The sequence below is a fragment of the Gadus chalcogrammus genome, chromosome 11 (genome assembly GCF_026213295.1).
Source record: "Gadus chalcogrammus isolate NIFS_2021 chromosome 11, NIFS_Gcha_1.0, whole genome shotgun sequence".
Lineage (NCBI taxonomy): Eukaryota > Metazoa > Chordata > Actinopteri > Gadiformes > Gadidae > Gadus > Gadus chalcogrammus.
In genome coordinates, this window is record NC_079422.1 from 20,644,462 (window position 1) to 20,658,664 (window position 14,203).

The 14,203-nt window shown below is 43.3% G+C and overlaps 1 protein-coding gene across 5 annotated transcripts in view; it reads right to left on the minus strand.

The window, feature by feature from the left end:
• Positions 1 to 422: 422 nt before the first annotated feature.
• Positions 423 to 14,203, minus strand: part of LOC130391684 (collagen alpha-6(VI) chain-like) — a 33,896-nt gene continuing 20,115 nt past the window's right edge. For 2 of the 5 annotated variants that reach the window (XM_056601920.1, XM_056601922.1), the window contains exons 31-39: positions 14,087 to 14,149; positions 13,839 to 13,874; positions 13,721 to 13,757; positions 13,264 to 13,275; positions 12,275 to 12,765; positions 10,817 to 10,913; positions 9,518 to 10,201; positions 9,211 to 9,292; positions 1,986 to 5,466 (exon numbers count right to left, since the gene is read on the minus strand). In XM_056601920.1, the coding sequence (XP_056457895.1) occupies positions 5,334 to 5,466; positions 9,211 to 9,292; positions 9,518 to 10,201; positions 10,817 to 10,913; positions 12,275 to 12,765; positions 13,264 to 13,275; positions 13,721 to 13,757; positions 13,839 to 13,874; positions 14,087 to 14,149 (1,635 nt within the window). In that variant the 3' untranslated portion in view covers positions 1,986 to 5,333. Of the gene's footprint in view, positions 1,073 to 1,833; positions 1,882 to 1,985; positions 5,467 to 9,210; positions 9,293 to 9,517; positions 10,202 to 10,816; positions 10,914 to 12,274; positions 12,766 to 13,263; positions 13,276 to 13,720; positions 13,758 to 13,838; positions 13,875 to 14,086; positions 14,150 to 14,203 lie in introns of those variants that run through there. The other 3 variants (XR_008896929.1, XM_056601923.1, XM_056601921.1) reach the window with 3 other exon arrangements.

Genomic DNA, 14,203 nt, shown 5'->3' on the forward strand with positions numbered 1-14,203 from the left:
GATTTAACATGACAACACAAATTTAAATAGAAAATTCATGCTTCTTAAACAGGTTATAATTGAATATACTGAGCATGTAAAATATATACAAAATTATATTAAGCCATGTTGGTTTAACATGGGGTAATTAAGTATGTTTAACATAATAATAATGAAAGATAATTCAAAAATAATTCTGTCTACTTTTCTAAAGTAAATAGTTAGAAGTGAAGATGGTTTTAAAATGTTTAACCGATGTACACATTTTTTTCATGTATATCCAACAGAGGTGTCAAAAGTATTCACATTCATTACTCAAGTAGAAGTATAGATACTAGCGTTTAAATGTTGAAGTATCAACTCAAGCTTTTTACTTAAGTAAAAGTATAAAAGTACTGGTTTCAAAACTACTTAAAGTATTAAAGTAAAAGTAATGCAAGGGGAAAAAAAATGCCATTAAGGACAAAAGCTTAGGCTTTTCCACAGGGGCCTATAGAATTACAATCAGCTTTTTAGTATACTCACACATACAAGGAATTTGGTCTCTTCATTTATCCCATCCGTGAATTAATGACACACACACAGCACACCTCTATAGCACACTGCCCCACTTCCCCCAAAAAAACATTTTTCTATAGGCCATCTAATGACTATAATGTTAATGTTGAAAAAATTGTGCATATTAGTACAATGCAAATACATTAAAGAACCATATATGTGTACTACTAAGCATTAACATGTGTTTCATGGAGCGGAAGATATGATGACTAGTTCCCTGTAGGTATTGGAATGGTGAAAAAAGTCAAACTTCAGAGGCATGTTATCAAAAGTCTTTATTGGGAATGTAAATGTATGTATCCAAGCTTAGCTGCAGGAATTTAAGATGTAACGAGTAAGAACTGAGTTGTTTTTGCATCCAACCATTTCAGAAAATTCTTCCAGGTACAGCCAGGGATGTATAAGGGTTGGCTGGTCTTCTTGGCTACCAACCTCCTCAATGGTGTTTGGTTGGGACATTTCGCTCATCTACGTCTGCTATTTCTTTGCTGGAACGTGGCGTGATTTATGTCATGTCAGAGAATGTAGACGGGCTCTGGTCATGCGCAGGTGCCATGGATCGCGTATAAACCAAAAAAGTAAGGAGTAGAAAGTACAGATAAGCGCGTGAAAATGTAAGAAGTAGAAGTAAAAAGTAGGCTGAAAAATAACTACTCCAGTTAAGTATAGATACCCAAAATCTCTACTTAAGTAAGGTAACGAAGTATTTGTACTTCGTTACTTGACACCTTTGATATCCCACAGACTTTTTTTCAGTGTGTGGTTCTGAGATGAGCGCGGTTCTACCGGCTCTTGGTCAGACAGAGGTTCTCACTGGTTCCCACCGCAGCCGCCATACCAGAACCGAGCACACTCGCTCTGCTCTGAGTAAAAGGACCAACTCCTTGTGTAGTTCTGATACGGACCCTCTTCCTGGCACAGTAGTCAGACAAGAGCCAGACAGACAGACAGACAGAGACAGATGGAATAAGGAGATAGAGGAAGAGAATAAGGGTAGAGATAATGAGACAGAGATAGGAGGGTGAGTAAAAAGGGAGGGAGAGGAATTGAGAGGACAGACACAGGACACAGAGGAATTTAGATAGAGGGAGAAAGGCAGAGCGAGAGAGAGAGAGGGGGGATTCCAAGAGTGTAGGGAATGAGAGGAGCAGAGAGGGGAGGTTTGCAATGTAGAATACCAAGAGTTAAGGAAATTAAAAGAACAGGGTATCAATCAGGAACACACAAAATACTAAATATATTACTGCTTCTAAGATCAGGTTTGGGTTGTGTTTGGTAGATGAACGAGAATCGTACCCTTTTTGGGAATCTTAATTTGACTCTGTCTCAGCATGGAGGAATCAACTGTCAAACACAACAGAGAAAACAGAAGCATGTCATATTGCAGCTGGTGATAAAACTGACAATGATTTAGATCCAGGTTCCCAGAGTTCTGCAACATGAAGTGGAAGCGAATCTCAGTCTAAATAAATATTTATCAAGGCAAGGCAACTTTATTTATATTGCAATTTTCATACACAAGGCAGACTCAAAGTGCTTCACATATAAACATTGTAATGCAATAAAATAAAATAATAGATAAGTTAAAGGAAACATATGCAAAGAAATGGGTATAATAGAAAGTTAAAAATGCATTTTAGTATTAAAATAGAAAATAAAGGCAAAGTTAAAAAAGCTTTTTAGAAAGTGCAATGTATTTAAGATTTAGCAGAAAGCTAAAGCAAACATAAAAGTCTTCAGTCTTGTTTTAAAGGTGCTCAGAGTTGGGGCAAGTCTTAAATCCTCAGGGAGTTCATTCCAGCTATTTGTTGCATCGTAACTAAATCCTGCTTTCCCATGTTTCGTGTTTACTCTAGGGATAATTAACAGATTGGTCTCAGAGGATCTTAGTGGTCTAGAAGGCTTATGTAGTGGAAGCGTATCAGTTAAATATTTTGGGCCTAAACCATGTAGGGATTTATCGGTTAGCAACATGATTTTAAAATCAATTCTCTGACCTACAGGAAGCCAATGTAACGATTTCAGAATTGGTGTAATATGTTCAAATTTTTTGGTCTTTGTTAGAACTCTAGCAGCAGCATTCTGAACAAGCTGAAGCTTCATCAGAGTTTGTTTTGGGAGACCTGTAAGGAGACCATTGCAGTAATCAAGCTTACTAGTGATAAAGGCATGTACAAGTTTTTGTAAGTCTTCGGTGGACATTGTTTAGGTGATAATATGCAGATTTTGTAACTGATTTGATGTGTCGAAATGTAAATCTGAATCCATGATAACCCCTAGATTTCTGGCTTTGATTGAGGTTTTCAGGGACAGAGAGTGAAGGTGTTGGGTTACTTTAAGCCTTTCCATTTTAGAACCAAATACAATTATCTCTGTTTTGTCTTCATTTAGTTGAAGGAAATTTCGACACATCCATTCTTTCACTTGCTCAATGCACCGGCACAGCAGATCTATGGGCCGATAGTCATTTGGTGATAGTTATACATAGATTTTTTTGGAGAATCAAACCGGTCCTTGTTGCTGAAAAGGTTCGGGACCCCTGGTCTACAGTGTTGAATGCAGCACTGAGGTCAAGTAGCGTTAGTATTGAGGTTTTGCCAGAGTCTGTGTTAAGACGGATGTCGTTTACAACTTTAATAAGGGCGGTCTCAGTGCTGTGCAGGGGTCGAAATCCTGATTGGAAGGTGTCATAGCAACCAGTTGATGCCAGGAAGTGATTAAGTTGCTGGAGGACAACTTTCTCAATGATTTTACTTATGAAGGGTAGATTTGATATTGGTCTGTAGTTGTAATAATAGAGGCATCTAGGCTCCGCTTTTTTAAAAGGGGTTTAATAACTGTAGTTTTTAAAGCTTTGGGGAAATTGCCTGACTGGAGAGAGTTGTTAACTATCTGCAATATGTCTACTGCTAGGCCCTAGGCCCAACATTCTTAAAGAGGTTGGTAGGTAAAGTAACAAGGGATCAGGTGGATGGCTTTAGTTGTGTCACAGTTTCCACAAGAGTTTGAGAGTCTATAACATTAAAGCATGCCATCCTTGCCACATTACTTTTGCCTGAACAGGGTGGTAGGCCAACATTTTTGTTTGAAGTGGAGATATTGATGGCGCGTCTGATGCCTTCAATTTTATCAGTATAAAAAGCTGCAAACTCATTGTATTTCTGCGTGGAATGGAGATCAGGTGGCAACGAATACGGTTTTTGCATTATTAGTGTTGGTTTTAATGATACTGGAGAAAAATGTTTCTCTAGCACCTTTTAACTCTAAATTGTAGGCACGGAGGCTCTCTTTATAGATATCATGTTGAATATGAAGTTTCGTTTTACGCCAGATGCGTTCAACCTTCCTGCATTCTTTTTTCTGTGCTGTTACAGAAGCAGCTTTTCTCCAGGGGGCCTTTTGCTTTCCAGAAATCGTTTTAACCTTATAAGGTGCAATGACATCTATGACTTTCAAAAATGTCAAATTAAAGTTTTCTACAAGATCAACAGCAGAACATGGGTTGAGAGGTGGTAGCAAGGAGATGGCCTTTTTAAAAAGTACATTAGAATCTTCATTGATATACCGTTTTTTGACAGTATTTAATAAAGTGGTCAGACAAGGAAGGATCAGTCACAGAGAGATCAGAAACATTGAGGCCCTTTGTGATAACCAGGTCTAGAGTGTGTCCCTTACAATGAGTAGCCTCTTTCACATGTTGAGACAGTTCAAATGCGTCCAAAATGGTAAAAAGTTTTTTTGCACACTTGTCATATCATCAGTATGAAAATTTAAGTCACCAGTTATAACTAGACAGTCAAATTCTGTGGAGATGCTAGACTATAATTCTGTGAAGTCATCGAAAAAGTATTTGGGTGGCCTGAATAAACTTGTTGATTCAGTTTGGTATGTTGTTTTGGCTTAGCGCCGACTCTGTGCCAGTGAGACGCAGCTGGAACTGTCTCTCTCTTGTCCAGCTTCGGGAAGGACACAATGTAGCTTTGATCATCTTGTTGTGTATTTGTCTGAGTTAGCTCAGCAAACTCAACCATCGGAACTGTATCCTGGAGGAGTTCTTTGCATTTTTTTAATGCTGCTAGTCTCATTTCAAATAAAGCCACTGTCTGTTGCAGTTTGGTGCAGTCTGTGCATTTCCCAGTCTCCGTGCCTGAGATATCTGAGTACAGAGGCATGTTGGTGATAGGAAAGTCCAAGGCTTTTGCTGCGGCCTGATCCGGGAGTCATAAAAAGTGCCAAAATGTATTGTTGAATCGAGCGATGGAGGACAACGGAAACAAACTATATATTGTTAAGTATTATGATTATGAAATACAATAAAATAAAGTAGATCTGAACGATGAATTAAGTAGTTTTTTCCAATGCCTAGTGGAGCTTCGGGAAACATGACCTCTCTCTCTGCTGCCTCTAACACAAGCTCAAGGTTATGGTGAGGTAAAATACAGTTCTTTATTATTATCAATATATTTTTTGATAAATAACTAGTTGAAATTGTTGCAGCTCCATATCTTCTGGATGGTCTTGATCAAAGATGGAGTTTTTGATTAAAAGAAATGCAATACAGTGCATGCTGATTGTCATGTAATATTGATTAAAACAATGATCAAGACAAATGTTATATATGAATTATAGAATGATTATAATATGAACCAAAAAGCTGTTGCGACCCTTGTGGAGCTAAGTGTGTCAATACAATCCGAGTTGAGCAAATCAATCCTAAGAAAGTAACAAAAGAACCCTAATAAATTGAACTGGCTGACAGGGTGATTTTAGAAATGACATAGCTAGCTAGCTTACCGTTAGGCTCGGGTCGTGGAGCCAGGGTTAGGGTTATTGGACCCAACAAGGTCCAGCGGGCCCAGCAGTTTTTCAGTCCTTGTTCCGGTCAGCATCTCAAACTGCTCCTGATCATTGAAATTCACTTGCCCCTGGCTATACACACACACACACACACACACACACACACACACACACACACACACACACACACACACACACACACACACACACACACACACACACACACACACACACACACACACAAATACATTACTATTTAGTGTAACTACAAAAAAATGAGTGAGGACCAGTGATAAGAAAGACCTGCGGAAATGCCCATCTAATGGGAAGTATCTCCATCCCCTGAAGAAGAAGCGCCAGTCTTGACCACACCAGTCATATATTGTATAACTAAATGGTGGATCCATCAAGACCTGTCACAAGAAATGAACCTAGAAATCCTGTACGCCATGGCCACAAGATGTTCATGGGACGACTAGCCAACTTGCGAAGGAAATACAGATGGAACATATGAAGATATGTGACAACATCACGCCCTGTACCCAAGCCCTTAAATACCCTATAATCCAGGACTACATCAAGCACAGGGGTATGACACTGGAAGAGAAAGGCAGTATTACAAACCAAATAACTGTCCCACACATGCACCAACATAACAAACAGACGTTACCCCTTTCAGGAAGGATGAACAGGCATGGACAAAAAGATTCCCCTTTCTCTCAGGGGCCCCTCAGTGGTCAGGGCCAACAATACGAATTTCACCCCCGCCCTTATGCAAAGAAAAGGGAGTACAACCAATCGTACAAATAAAGCTAGAGGAAAGCCAGTAAACCCGTTTACTCTGAGACAGATGACGACAACCAAGAAGAGACGGCCAAGAAGGCACAACTTTTCAAGGGTTGACACCAACTTCCCTTTCTAATGGCCATCCAAGCACTCAAAAACGGGATAAAAGGATGAAATTGGAAGGAGCTATGAGAAGTGTACAATCGACCAACAAAATAAAAAACAAGTAGCAGAAAAAGTCTGGGAACGTGCAAATAATTTTCGAAAATATCAAGACATCCTGTAGCAGATTCTAACAACCATGAGTCTAGAAGAACAACAAGATATCAGCCAACCACCCCAAGCACATGAGTGAAAGAGGCAGATCAGGCACTGACAAAAAAGGTGGAAAGCCTGGACCAGGAACCATCTGAAAATCCCAATGTGCAAGAAAGACAACAATACAACGAAGGGCCCAGTATTAACCAAAGAGCGTGACAAAAGACAAAAATAACAGAAATATTCATAAAGACGAAGAGAAAGTGCCATCTCAGAGATGAAGGATGAGGGGATACAGGAGTGCTTTCTTGTTTGTCCGGTTGGGTAAATGAAGTACACACAAAGTACAAAGCCCTCCGAGTGAGGTTAATCTGAGACTGAGAAGCAGAACTTTGTTCTAATTGATGGAAGCTGTACAGGGACTTAGACCACCGCAGCACATGTTTAATAATGTCAGAAGAACTTTAAATGCACCAAGAATAACGACTTATGAATCATCGTCTTGATAATATTTTTCTTGGAAAGGGTTCTGTTTTTATTCCTGATACAAAATACACATGGTTTCCTTTTTTTCACTAGAACTTAGATCTTGAGTGCCCATCGTACTCATTAAAACCAAGATAATTACAATATTGTCAATGATGTTATAGAAGCTACCTCTTCTACAGATATAATTGGTGATAAGGTTTAGAACTCAAATTGCCTCCATTGGGTCTTGGCTCTATGGTCTATCTGGGACAATTTACTTGGAAACTACATCTGGATTTGTGTTATCGACCACATTCCTAAAGTCAAGGGACTTCAGTCAAAGGAATGTACAACGTTCAGACTTAAAGCCTTATGTTGAGAGTAACTTACATATGATGCTCCGTCTTCCTTCCTGTTCATACTGAATATTCTGAGTGGATGAAAACCAGAACCCCCCCGCAGGGTTTGGCTGTGACTCTGTAATTCATGTCCCTGATTAAGTCCAGATTCAAATCCTATTCCTGTCTCCATTAAAGGGACTCTTACCTTTGTTGCATTTTTACACTTTTTTTGGATAAGATTAAATTGGTATTAATAAGGTAATAACACTCTAAAATGCAAGACAGACCCACCAGGAGTAAAAACAAACAATTATTTCACCCTCATAATATTTAGTGAAAACTTCAACCAATAAGATTCTTCGGACCGAAGGATCTTATTGGCCGACAGACCTGTCTGTTTGCTAGATGGACATGCAGGTTTTCCGCGGTTTTCCGTCTGCTTCTTGTGGCGCATTCGGGCCCGCGTCATCAAGGCGCGTCCTCAACTAGAGGGTTTGTTTTGATTCCACGGCAGACAGTAGCGAGTAGCGACCGTAGCGACTGACGATGGCAGACCAAAGTGGTCCACGGCGTACTGAAACTGCACCATTCAGTCCAATTAGGGGACTCACCTCGGACTCAGACTCACAGAGTTACCCTCCTCTGGAGCCTCAGGAAGACCAGACTGTTGGCCACCAACTGCACCATTCAGTCCGACAAGGGGACCCGATTCGGCCTCAGAAGCCAAGTGGTCCCGCTCCCCTGGATGATTCTCAGGACCTCCAGACCGTTGGCAACCAACCGCACCACTCAGTCCGATTACGGGACCCGTTTCGGACTCAGACGCGAAGTTGTCCCGCTACTCTGGAGCTCCGGGAAGACCTCCAGACCGTTGGCACCCAACCGCACCACTCAGTCCGATTACGGGACCCATTTCGGACTCAGACGCGACGTTGTCCCGCTACTCTGGAGCTCCGGGAAGACCTCCAGACCGTTGGCACCCAACCGCACCACTCAGTCCGATTACGGGACCCATTTCGGACTCAGACGCGACGTTGTCCCGCTACTCTGGAGCTACACGAAGACCTCCAGACCGTTGGCACCCAACCGCACCACTCAGTCCGATTACGGGACCCATTTCGGACTCAGACGCGACGTTGTCCCGCTACTCTGTTTGTAATGCTCATACACCTTTCTTATACTCAGTGGGACTACTGTCCTTCAACATGGGGCCTCAAAACGGTATCACACGAAGCCCATAAAATTACAGTGAGCCACCTGCTAAATTTCTTGTTTACTAGACCCCTGGTAGATATTATGACCCCTGGGAGTCTAAACTAAATGTATTATTATTATTATTATTATTATTAAACATAACCCATGGGAGTCTAAACATAGCCCATGGGAGTCTAGAACTTTTGTACTGTAGCGACCCTGGGACAGTTAAATAGTTTGTGTGTTATGTGTTACATTATATTTCGTTGTCCGCTATGCCAGTTGTTCTATGTGCATGTATTGTAATGTTCTTCTTGTCAATCAGCGTGGGGGCGAATCATTAGGTCAGCTGGGGGAGGGCCTTGGAAGAACAGGAGGGTGGGGGCCTGCACGCGAGTGAGACCGTGTTGGGGTTGCCGGGGTAACCGGGGTTTGTTTTGTGTCGGTTTTCTGCCGTTGGTTACAATGTTACGGGTTTCAGTGACCTGGTTTTGGTTCATTAAAACTACCTTCAACTACTAATGACTCGACATCATTATGTCACCGGCGAGGTCGTTACAGTACTCTAAAAAATAACGCTTAGTTTTGTACTCTAAAAAATAACGCTTAGGGGGTGGGGCATTGGAGGAAGGCGGGATGATTTGAATGTGCTGTAATTCTCAAATGCAACAAAGGTCAGAGTCCCTTTAAACCTGCGTCAGGTATAATAGAGAAAAGAGCAGCCTCAAAATAATCCAGCGTCTAACTTAATTTATAACATTTGACATTTGATTGCTCGACTGCTATTGTCACAAAGCTTATTTATTGCGAGTTACAGTAGCATGCGTACCCGTTTTTCACCCCTTCCTGTTGGTTGTTGATCAGCTGACATGTCTTCTTCATAGTGACAGGTGGATAAGTGTTCAGCCCCGCTGCAGAAAACACACATATAGCCATGACCTTTTGAACTGCACTGCAGTAGACTTTAGGCTTTACTGTACTCTCGTCATCCGAATATGCTTAAATCATTCAGTCCAATACAATATAACTCATATTAATTACAATTAATGTTCTTAATATGGCCTCATTCGTCCTCCAACATAATATAATGTGATATAATAGACTATAAACGAGTATAGCTAATCTAGATGATTTACTGTTGAGTACGGAGAGGTAGCTCCTGATGAAGCGCTGGGCGTAGCCCTGCTCCTCGGCCCTCAGCTGGCCCAGGCAGATGAGGTGCTGCTCCAGAGGGGTGCTGGCCAGCTCTGACACCTGGGCCCGGTTGTAGTGCTCCCCCAGGGCCAACACGAACACGGCTACCCCCTTGCACTTGGCCTCCTTAGCCACCTGGCGAAGCTTGGCCTGGTCCCAGCTGGGGGTCTCGGCCCCCACCACCACCATCATCACCTTGTTCTTCCTGGGGCTGTTGGCGTTCAGCAGCACCTCCTTCAGCGTGAACTCCAGGGTGTGGCCCAGGGCCGAGGGGCCCCCCTGCTGCACCATCTTCTCCAGCACGTGGCTCTTCATCTGGCTCTTACCCTGGAAGGTCTGCAGACCAAACTCTAATTTGGCGGCCTGCTGACCCGGAACAGGAGCCTGGGAGTGGAGTGAGCCGCTCTGCTGGACCAGGGCCACCCGGGCCTGGCTGTCGGCCCGGCGGGGCTGACGGCTGACGGCCACCTGCTCCATCACGGAGCCAAGCAGCTCCTGGACACCCGAGTAATGGTCACCCTGGACCTGCCTGGAGCCGTCCACAACTAGGGCCAGGTCCACATCCAGGACCTGGGGCACGGGGATCTCCTGAATACTGACACAGTCGGACACAGGCCTGCAGGGGTCTGAGGAGGGGGCGGGATTTGTTGTTGTACTTGATTATGATTTATTTTCATATTCCCTTTTGATCTTTAATCATTTCAGCCAAATTATCAGTTGATTTAAACGAAAGCGCAAAAATAGTGCGTTCTAAAGGTTAGAAGACCATACAGTACGAAACTAGCCGGGGTAGCCCCGCCCATTCTGCCGGCGATTTGAGTCCGCCCTGCAGAAGTGTTTGGAGAAGAGCAATACATTTCTTTCTAGTTTCGATATGTTTTTGCGGGAGCCAATCACCAAGCCGGCTTTTCCCTCTGGCGCGCTATTGGCTAGTTTAACACAAAGATGACAGAGAAGCGACGGCAAGCAGCCAATTGTGTCATTTGAACTAAGCCCATTGATCACGCCTCTTCTGCTGAAGAAAATGACAGCAGCTTCCCCAGACCAACGTGTAATCTACGATTGAGCTTGGTCTGGCAATAGCCATGCTAGTACTCAACCTCATCACTCAACTTCTGACTCCTATTGCATCAGAGCTTTTAACATTTAATTTCACTGCTTGTTGTGCCTGAATGATCTTGAACGTAAAAGATAAACCTTTGCAATTTTGTCATGCCGTAGTTCTGACCTCTGCTGCTTACCGTAGCAGATGACGCAGCTCTTGATCATCCACAGATCGTTGGCAAGGTTCGGTGAGCGGCGCAGATACAGGTAGATAGAGTTGCCCGTGTTGTCAGCCTGCAATTAAACACAGGGGTCATGACCAGGCACAGCGTTATGGGTGGGCCTGACGGACCTGGGACCATCCAGTGTTCAACAGGTCCTCCCAGAATGTTCTTCAAAAAAAATAAAAGTTATATATTTTAATTTTGTATATATATATATATATTTAAAAAGGCTTCTGAAATGCTTTATTTTTGCAATGCAGCAAACTTTGTTGATATTGATTCCTGATCCGATTTGCGTTAAAGGGCTGTTATCTTCGTGGATCGTCGTGAATTGGCGGTAGGCTATTGTATTATCTCGTAGCCTAGGCTACATTCGAATGCATCTTCTTTGTATAATAGGCCAAGATCAGTCCGTTGCTAATGATATCGAAATATTGTTGAAAACAAACAAACAATTAAACAGACTTCTGAGATAGTCGGCCTCATGTTATAGAGCATAACTTAACTAAGTGGGAATTATTCGATTCCTGACGACTTTTAAAGTCATATAGACAATAAGGCAGCGATATCAACATGAGCAGTTATAACTGGAGAGATGAAATCTGAAAGCTGCTAACCATCATGGGTGGAGAAAGTGATTCAGTCGCATTTAACAATGACGTTGAAAGATGGTGCGATCTACGAGAAAGTCGCAGAGGAACGTTCTTTACGAGGCTTTTGTCTGGATAAAAAACAAGTGGTCAGCAATATAAAGAATATGTTGGCGTTTTTGCACTTGTAAATAGTTAATCGCGTTTGTAGCCTACTCAGACATGAAGTCATTCTTGCATGCAGGCGTCTTCATACATTAAAAACATTCAAGAGTATGGAATTTATTCTAAAGAGGTCTAGACTCAGTGTGCAGCCTCGCCTTCTCCAGTGAACCCAGAATGCCCGGTGAAGTTGCCGGGCGGGCCAAGCCGCAAACGAACCGGCTTTGCAGTGTACAAAGGCCTTAGGAGTGATCGCTGATGGGTCCGTCCTATGCACCGAAACTTTTTATAATGCAAAAAAATATGCAGATTTGAATACAAGCTACCGGTATTCAAATCTCTATTATGCAGAGATAATATAACAGCACATTAGTCAGTCATTTGTCTTAGGTTAAAGAAGGATTTGATAACGTTTTTAATTTAAGGACCACCCACAATTGGTCTGGCCCATCCACAACTGGAATCCTGGCGCCTTGCCTGGTCATGACTCCAGCTCTAAAATCCATTTTTATTTGTAAATTCAAAAGCTTTCCCAAGAGCGTTTACATTCAAAGGCAGGAGCAGGATAGTCTAGTTCAGTGTTTCCCAACCTGTGGGTCAGGACCCCAATTGGGGTCTGACATGCACTGCAGGCTTGCACGATAAGCCACTTACCCTATCCTAGGAGAGGGAGTTTTACCTGGAAGGCCTGCTGGATTTTGGTGCTCTGCCGGAGTGCCACTACTGCCGGCATGATGTTGAGGGCGCGGTACTCCATCATGGCAGTAACGATGTCCTCACTGTCCTGCGCCGGCCCGTTGCTGAAGAACACTGCCACCTTCCTCACCCTCACGCCCTGCCGCACGCGCTTGAACATGTTGTTGCCCACGTAGCGCATGGCGGCGCCCAGATGCCGTCGGTTGGCCGTGCGCTCCAGGGCGATGTTCTGCACCGCCTCGATCAGCTGCCTCTTGCGGTGGTAGTCGTGGAAGCGGATGAGTTGTTTGGTGTGGCCGCTGTAGCCCACCACAGCCACGCGCGCCCCCGTGGGGCAGTTGCTCTCGGAGATGGAGACGTCCTCCAGCAGCGCTAGCAGGGACGAGCGCATCCTCTCGAAGGTGTCCGGCGTGACGTCCTGTGACATGTCCAGGCCGAACACCAGCTCTGTGGGGTAGGCCGGGCATGCAAAGCCTGAGGGGAGCAGAGATGGAGAATGAGGAGCAGAACCAAGAACCTCATGGATAGTCATGTTTAACCAAACCCCGTCCTGTTTTTACATTTAATTTACACTTCTCATTTATGTATGTTATATATAGATATAAATATATATATATACATGTATACGTATGTATAACATATATACAACATTTTCTGTGAGATCTCTGCATACCATTTGCTATCTAATCTTTTTCCTGTACTATAATTTGATGCCTGAATCTCAGGCTGACACATTTACCTCAAAGGATGTTTGGATTGAGTCGTATCAGTGAGGCAGGATCAGGCACATCTGTTAAGATCTCACTATGCCTTGGGCCGATCTAGAGGTCAGATTCCTAACCTTCTCCTGCTACTATCAGGAGCAGCTATCAGGAGCAGCTATCAGGAGCAGCTATCAGGAGCAGCTATGAGGGAGCAGCTCCTTGGACAAAGACCTTCTCAGAGATAAAATCAGACGACATGGGCTCTTACCTTGGGAGCAGGCTGTAGGGAAACAAAAGAAAGAGTTTAGCTACTAATGATGGATCGTCCCAAAGAGCCATACATACAACTTGTTGACTTCTGAACTCTGATTCCTGAAGCTACATTTGTCTGTTTATAGTATGCTTTGATTGTTCTCAGTCTCAACTGTAAGTCCCTTTTAGATAAAAGTATAACAGACTGTGAAGAGAGAGACACTGAAGAAACTATCTGAAGCACACTATTTATTTCCGATAGCACCAATAACTTTTGAGGAGCATGTTGCTACAATCCCCACATCACTAATGACTTACAGCTAATTGGCATTGCATTTTTATAACATTTGTATTTAAAATGAACACACATAGGACAACAATTTCAATGTGCTATTAGCACATGTACGCTAGGTGTCCACTCTATATACACATATGAGCATGCTTATTCATATCTGGATGCTTGTGATGCTTACCGCAGTTGTCTCGGATGTAGGTTATCAGCTGACACTCCTAGGAGATCAGAGATGACCGTGATGTACGTTGGGTAGACACAGGATTGTAAAACACTTTGGAATTGAAGTTTGTACTTACAGACATGTTCCGGTTCCCTGGAGGACCTCTGGCGCCCTGAGAGCAGAGGACAGGAGAGGAGGGGGTTGGTCATCATTGTAAACAAAGTACAATACACATCTTTGAATTTCAAAGAGCACCGCAAGTTTATTTACACCTCACTTCCATCCTTTCCTCCCTCTCTCTCCCTCCCTCCCTCCCTCTTCTCCATCCCTCCTTCCTTCTTCCCTCCCTCCCTCCCTCCCTCCCTCCCTCCCTCCCTCCTTCACCGTATGTCCAGGATGTCCTGGTCCTCCGGGCACGCCCGATTCTCCAGGATATCCCGCAACTCCCTGAAGCATCGCCAAGCATCGCCACGGCAACGACACAGACACAGAGACCATCGA